At 41.4% G+C, this 8346-nt stretch overlaps 1 protein-coding gene across 1 annotated transcript in view; it reads left to right on the top strand.

Moving 5' to 3' along the window:
• mast1a (microtubule associated serine/threonine kinase 1a) overlaps positions 1-4092 on the top strand; it is a 72163-nt gene extending 68071 nt beyond the window's left edge. The window contains exons 25-26 of the mRNA XM_053326645.1: positions 1449-1636; positions 2357-4092. Of these exons, the coding sequence (XP_053182620.1) occupies positions 1449-1636; positions 2357-4092 (1924 nt within the window). The remainder of the gene's footprint in view (positions 1-1448; positions 1637-2356) is intronic.
• Positions 4093-8346: the final 4254 nt, after the last annotated feature.

Below are 8346 nucleotides of genomic sequence, written 5' to 3' on the forward strand. Positions count from 1 at the left end.
TACTGCCTTGAACCACCTCAAACACAGGAACGGCTACGTCAGGATGCTTTTTGTGGATTACTCCTCCGCCTTTAAAGTCCATGTAAAGTAAAAATAAATATGTGTTCTAAGTTTGACATACCACAGAAAAGTGTGTTGTTAACCACTCTGCCAAATTTGAATGATTAAAAAAATCGCCAAATATATGAAATTAGGCTTCAATGTTGTGTAAAAATGAGCATCTGCCCGCCGAGTTCGCTGAAACCCCGCCCCCTACCAAGTGTCACCTGTCAATCAAAGTCACCACCTCTACCCGAAACATGGACGCTATGTCTGAGAGCTTTCTGCTGCTAACTCAGCTGCTAGCTCAGCTCGGCAGCTAATTGGCTAACTGTAGACTGTTGTAGTAGTAGCAGTAGTAGTAGTAGTAGTAGTAGTGTGCGCTGAATGTATTTATACCTCTACAGCCGCAGGGACGGGTTACGAGGCTGTGATTTTCAGACCCGCCCACTAAATCCTGAACACAGAAATCTTGAAACACAGTTTGTGAAGCCTAGCTCCACAATTCAAATCTAAATGGTTGAAATGCTTTTTACACATTTTTTAGAAATACATTTGTGACCTATTTAATGTGTTTAGAAGAAAATGTCTGAATTCACTTTACACGGTCTTCAACACCATCATCCCAGACATCCTGATAGATAAACTGCTTAACCTTGGCCTCCCCCCACCCACCTGCAGCTGGATTAAAGACTTCTTGACTATCCGTCCACAGTCCGTCAGAGTCGGCTCTCACCTTTTCTCCACAATCACTCAGCACCGGCTCACCTCAGGGCTGTGTGCTGAGTCCCCTCCTCTATTCACTATACACCTCTGACTGCACACCAACATTTCCCTCTAACTCTGTTATTAAGTTTGCAGACAATACTACTGTGGTCGGATTTATTACAGGTGGTGATGAGTCCACCTACAGGCAGGAAGTCAAGGACCTGGTGCTCTGCTAACAACCTCACCCTCAACACTACAAAAACAAAAGAACTCATAATCGACTTTAGGAAACTCAACACAAACCACCAGCCTCTCTTCATAAATTATGTGTGGGTGGAGAGAGCTCACTCATTCAAATTCCTTGGTATCCACATCACAGACTGTCTGTCATGGTCACTATACACCTCTGCGACTGTTAAAAAGGCACAACAGCGCCTCCACTTCCTGAGAATACTCAGGAAAAACAACCTGAGTGAAAAGCTGCTGGTCTCCTTCTACAGATCAACAATCGAGAGCATCCTGTCATATTGCATTTCTGCATTTCTCAGAACCACCAGATTCATAAACAGTTTCTATCCATACACTATAACCTCATTAAACAATCACAGATATTGGCCTTTAAAGGCAAGATTAATGTATTGCCCAGATATATCAATCCCACTTCAAATGTCTCTTATCATCTTCTGTTCTGTCTCCTGCAGTAAGAAACGAAACTCATTGTTCCGCAAGATCACAAAGCAGTCCAATCTCCTCCACACCAGCCGGAGCCTGTCCTCCCTAAATCGCTCTCTGTCCTCCAGCGAGAGTCTTCCTGGATCCCCGACTCACAGCCTGTCTGCCCGGTCCCCCACTCAGGGCTATCGCTCCACCCCTGAACCCTCATACCTGGGTAGGACACTGGAACTACACACGCACACAAAAGCGTTAAGATAGAAATTCACAGATCACTTCACATTAGAAAGATTACTATTTAAAAGCTTCACAGAGTTATACTGATCAGATCATTTCTAGAACAGAGAATTAGAAATTATTCTTTTAGTTAGCTTAAAAAGTTAGCTTTGATAGCCATAAATTATACTAGCCCTTAGAGCTAAAATCCAGTGGGTCAAGTTAAATTATACAGAGGTGTATACTTACACATCAGTTGAATATAAAGTATTGACTCATGGATTATAATTTCTTCTTTAAGTATGAAAATGAAGCAGGTAGTTTCCTTCATTTAATGGGGGGTTGTTCTTTAATTTTTCCTTTCTGAAAGCAGTTTAATCAAAAGTATTGAGTGTTTTCATAAAGCAAGGAGCTGCTCGAAATCTCTGCATGTGATGATGACGTTGGGGCAGAAAAAATCAAAGAACGAAGGTCATCAGACCTCTGTGGCATGCTCTTGATCTGTAGGGTCAAGTGAACAAAATTGAGTTGTATTGTTGGTAACAAAGATACCTGGTTTTTCACAAGAAATGGAACAAAAAAATTATCTTTGTCCATCATTATTCCGACAATGTTACAGGAGCTAAATTGGTGGAGTACCATTTAGTAAAAAAAAAATCAAATAAAAATGACCTTTTTCTTTTAAATTTCTCTTACTTCTCCTTTTCTCTTTTCTCTTCAGGCGCTTCATCCCAGAGCAGCTCTCCAGCCTCCAGCACTCCAAACTCCCCTGCTCCCTCTCAGCACATGAGGCCTAGCTCCCTGCATGGCCTCTCCCCTAAACTCCACCGTCAGTATCGCTCTGCCCGTTGTAAGTCTGCCGGCAACATCCCCCTATCCCCACTAGCCCACACCCCCTCCCCTACCCAGTCTTCGCCTCCCCCCTTGCCAGGCCACACTATCGGAAGCTCGAACACCACCCAGTCCTTCCCTGCCAAGCTCCACTCCTCACCACCGGTAGTTCGTCCCAGACCCAAGAGTGCTGAGCCCCCGCGTTCGCCTCTTCTTAAGCGGGTTCAGTCAGCAGAGAAGCTGGGCTCGCCTTTGACCCAGTCCAGTTCGACGGGAGGACTGGGGGGTCCGTTGAGGAAGCACAGCCTGGAGGTGCAGCACTCTGAGTACCGTAAGGATGCCTTTCTCTGTGAGCTTGGGCTCCAGAGCCTTCTGGAGACAGACGGAGAAAATCTACCATCTAACCCTTCACCGCTACCATCATCAATAACTCCAGAGACTGGTGTGCTGAAGCCTGTGAGGAGGCTGGGGAGACAGGAGTCACCGCTTAGCAGGGAAACACTGCTGGCCGGGAGGGAAAGGGAAGAGAGGGAGAGAGGACGGGAGAGGGAGAAAGAGAGGGAGACTGAGACCGGGACAGTCCTGGAGAGAGTGAGTCGAATTGGAGCAACAGTATCCCTCTCATCCTTAACAAGAAAACCTCATACAGGTGAGCTGCCCTTGAGTTCACACGGTTGCCACAGCTCCAGATTAACTGCAGAAACCACTAAAACTACAACTCCTAGCACTCCTACCAAAACAACAGGAAGTCACTCTGTTCAGAAGGAGCCTGATAAGATCCTCAAGGGTCAAGCAGACTTAAAAACAAAAGAGTTTGACCCCAAGGCTACCAAAAGTGTGTCATCAAACAGTAAAAATCCCCAAGGGCAGCTGCTAGCGGGCAAAACTGAACCAAAGCAGGATGGAGACAACAAGAGTGGTCCTAGTAGGCCTGGTTTACCAAGTGCTGCCTTCACCGAGAACTCTGCTACTTCTTCAGATAAATGCATTGGCATGAGCATGACTGTGACAGGAGGTCCTCTGAGCATGAGCAAAACATTTAAACCATCAGGTATGGGGGACAGCTTGAGAAAGGCTGGAGCTGAGAGCAGTGACTCGAGGACTCCAGACTTTGGCTCCAGAAGCCCCAAACTCCCAGCTCGGGTTCTTGCTCCCGTCGTCCCTCCACATGGGCAGTCACTCTCTCTGGGGAAGGTAAGGCAGGGACTTGGAGCTGTCAACTGCTACCGGGGAACCCTTGACTGGGAGGACAAATGTCGCCTGGAAGTGGTGGAGGAGCATTCGCCTTCTCCCTCTCCCTCCCCTACCGCCGTCACTCCCTCCCTCTGCGGACCTTCCCTCTGTAAGTCACGCCCTGTCTCCCCTGGAGACAAGACGAGCTTTGTCAGCCAGCTGACCACCGTGGCCAAAAGTGTCCTCGGGCCAATCAAGCTTGGCTCACAGGAGGGCGCCAAGAACAGAGACCAGCAGACTAAGGTGGCAGAGGAGAAGCAAGGAGGCACAGCGGGAAGGTCTGACACTCCCACTGGAGGGCGAGTGCTTTTTGGGACTGCAGTGGTGACCCAAGGTCCGGCAAGTTCACCATTTGACAAAGCTGCAACAGGTAGCACCCCACCGAAAATGTGACCCCATGCAGACCCTACGTGGGACTTAAATTAAAAAAACAATATGCCTGTTTTTTTGGACAAACAATGCAACAGATGTCAAGCACTTAAAAACAATGTACATTCCAGTTTCAGAGTATATAAAATGTTATTTATTGATTCCAATCATTTACTGATTCTAATGTAAAACCAGGAGTAAAACATTTACTGTAAAGGTGCATTAACTGTTGATTTTCTATTATGAATTATTTAATAAGAAGGCTCTTAATGTAATGTGGAACACTTTATCAGATGTATATGTGTGTGGGTCTCTGTGGATGCATGTCATATGGTATGTACTGTACATGTATAATAGTACAAGAAGGTCAAAAAGTGCTTTACCGATCAAAACATGCTGAATACTGTGAATACCAAATCCAGTCGCTCTATTTTGTCTTTCAACCAGCCCTTTCTTCATTTTACTATGTTTCAAACACGCGATAAACAGGGGGGATAAACTGAGGAACAGTTGAACCGTAATGTTTGCATCAAACAACACAAATGACACAAAGGATCAGTTTGACTACAGTGAGTAAGCAAGCGTTAAGATGATTAAGCTAATTTATTCCCCATCCAGCAGTTTATTTTCTCTCAGATGATGTGCTTGGTCTGACAAAGCCAGACCAGGCACTCTGTCAGCAGATGTCATTTCAAGCACTGTCCAGCCCCCATTGTCAGAGGGGATTGGTTTCTGTGCGTGCGTGTGTAAAGCCACCTTGGGTCTATTTCTGGTGGTTCTTGAAAGCTGCGTCCTGCTGCATAGGAAAGCAGGGTTGACAGAGCTCAGGCTCAGCGCTTATCTCCCCTTCACAGGAGGGCTACCACAGCCCTTTTCTCCCTCTGCATCTAACTGCAACCTACACACACATGCACACACACACACATTGCCACAAGAGGCAGCAGTGTCAGCAGCTGATATTTGTGCATTTAAATCCATACCCCTGTGGTTCCATGAACTGGGAGTGTGTTGGGAGAGTGAGTGAGTTAAGAAGTATGTATGTGTAACACAGTTGACTCAGCAAGCGTCAGGACTGAAACCAAACTGAAAAGAGCAGTCAGTAACATTTACACGTTTTTGCTGAACAAGAAGAAAACCTTCTTTTACTTCATTAACAAATCACACTGGCTCATTTAGGATAGCTTCTGTGGATATACAATAATATATAAATGAAAATGATTAAAGCACATGTTGACTTGAGCCAGAACAGGGAAAGCAGGCAGTTATGGATGTAGCATACAGAAATGTGTTAGTCAAAGGGCTCAACAGCAGACAAAGGTATAGGGTTAATGGATATGAGCATGGTATATCACAATGAACCTGTTATTTTGAAAACAAGGTTATCTATAGTCAAAGTGACTTGTGTTGTTAGGTACAAGTTAGGTAAGCAAGATTAAAATATATAATGCTCACATTTTGCTGTGTAAATATACTGATAAAGGTGTTTAAATCGTCTTAGCATCAGTGCTGAAAAGGTAAAATGTTCAGGGAACAGAATGAAGTTGTTTCCTTCTCCCACTACTCTTACACATCTCCATATACTTCATTGTTAGTAACTATCCAGTGTACATAATCTTATGCACACCATGTACAGCTGTGCATGAGGACTGCTGTCACTGTACCGCTACTACGTCATTTATTGACTAAGAAAGTAGAGGTTAATCAATGTAATCCAGCTTTGATGCATTGTTAAATGTCACTTTCAAAGACTAAAATGTGTTCAAGTCCAACCTTTAGACTCAAACAAGAGTGTTTCAGTCTCAGTTTCACAGTTTGTTCAAGTTCAGTCACCAACATATACTGTTTTTGAGCTAAATAGATAATGTACAGTTGTGCTATGAGTGGTTGCACATTGTTTTACATGAGCTGGCTACGTTGTTTTAGCTGAAAACAGATCACAGTGTGAGGATAGATCTTCGCAGTATGGGCAGTATACAACTTTTTCACATAACCCGTCAATTAGTGCTGCAACTAACAATTACTTCTATTCTATTATAGTCTATGAAATGTTAAAAAATAGTGGATTCACAATTTCTTAGAGGCCATGTTGATGTCTTGTTTTGTCTGACTAACAGTCGAAAACCTTAAGATATTTAATCTACTGTCATAAATGATGGAGAAAACCAGCAAAATTATCATATACAAGCTGGAACCAAAAAATGTTGGAAATTTTAGCTTGAAAAATGACTGAAATTATTATTCGGTTATCAAACTAGTAGCAGATTCATTTTCTGTCGAATAATCATTGCAGCTTTACCGACAATAAAACATTACATACCGACAATATATTAAAATATTACATAATACATTTTTAATGCAGCATAAATTGATTTAATGGATTAAAATTTTTGAAAAGGATTCAGTTAGTAATCCATTCTCTAATCAAATGATATGTCATAATGTATTTCATGATTTTACACCATCAAGTAGAAAATCCCATGGAGAACATGAAAGTCTCATGCAGTACATTTGCCAGTGGGTTTTTTATTCGGCATGTGACTCTACTGCCCTCCAGTGGTCCAAAACGTCCACTTTGAACATGATCCCATGTGGTGTTCATTAATTATCTGTTGGAGTGATATTCTGTAATTAAGCCAAGACCACAGATATACTGCAGAATGGGTGTTATTAGCCATAGGGTTACTAAATATGCATTTAAGTTTCTAATGACAAGATATTTGCAGTAATTATCATATGAACACTTGAAACATGAATTTATTCCTTTTCTGTCGTTGTGATCTTCACGTGACTGTTATCCTCTGGAATAGAGATTAACATTTTAAATATACGGTCTTATATATTCTACTGATAGGAAGGAGTTCTTTTATATCTTGATGTAAAAAACGAGTCATCGGGTCGGCTCTAATCACAAAACTAACTGTAATGTAATCTTATACAGCTGTTATGCCCACTTTCAGGCCTTTTCCAAATCAATTGTGTCTATACAAGTGTTACATGTTTGGGAATTTCTGTTGTTTTTTTTATTTTTGTGATTGACAAGAGAGAGTAGTATAAATGCACTTTATTTGACAAAAAAAACTTCATTTGGTGGTATTGTTTGTAAGTTACTTTGACGAAGTAAATATTATATATAGGCTACAAATATGAATTCTACAGATAAACACAAAAGTCCAGTTATAAAAAAACATTCCACGTTTCTCTGTTCACTGATAATGTATTTATTTTTACCATGGGGCATTTTTGTTGTGATTGATGTGATTCCAAATGCAGACACCTGAAGTGCAGTAAGTGGAATAAAAATCTGAGATTTGTTCCAAAATGCGCCATTTCTCTCTGTCTCTTTGTACCATGATCAAGATCTTGCAGCAATCCTGATATATTGTCACAGTAAGCAATTTGTCTATCTATCGTAAACATGCAGGTAATCACACACACAACTGTCACAAAGAATTGATATGTCACATCAGGTGTGACTAATGTCTTCGATTGTGGCTGCCTGCAAGTTTTGAAGGGCCAAACACAGATGATGACTGTGAATGGTAATGTCATATGTAGTGTCTCTGGAAGGATAGGATAGAGTCATTGTGGTATTATGTATAATACTGCTATACTTGTAAAGGCCTACTACTGAGACAAGTCAATGGAATGGAGTCATTAATTAATAATTGATGTTATTTGTTGCATCTAGGCCCATATTTAACCTGCTATATCCATTTTTTTTAAAACATATTTTAGCCCAAAGGTTTGGTTTAATTTTTTCAGCACACTAATCTTTTTATTGTATTTTTCACTGCTATACTTTAAAGCACCAAACCCCAAAACACAGAAAAAGAGACGTTCAAAAACTGTACATTTATTCATAGATCATCCCAAAATTGCTCAGTGAAATCAGTGGTCATAAAAATAAAAACTTTTTAAAAAAAACAAACAAACAAAAAACAACCCTATACCGCCCTTCTTTCCAGGAAGGCCTTTTCAATTTAACTTTTATTATTATTTTCTTTATGTTAACTGTTCTATGTTACACTGTAGCACTTTGAGTTTCACGTTGAAAGTGCGGTACAGATTAAATGTATTACTATTATTATTTTTAATGTTACATATAGTATCATGTGATTCGTAGCCTAGGTTACAGATTACGTAACCGCAAGAGTTAATATCAGCCAATAGCACACCGCTAGTGTCAACGATTCGAGTATTATCCAATCAGCATTCTCATTGTGATTACTTCAACCAATCGTGTCATTACAGGAAAGGACAACAGGAAGTGTTCTCAGC

This window comes from Scomber japonicus, chromosome 2 (genome assembly GCF_027409825.1).
Source record: "Scomber japonicus isolate fScoJap1 chromosome 2, fScoJap1.pri, whole genome shotgun sequence".
NCBI lineage: Eukaryota > Metazoa > Chordata > Actinopteri > Scombriformes > Scombridae > Scomber > Scomber japonicus.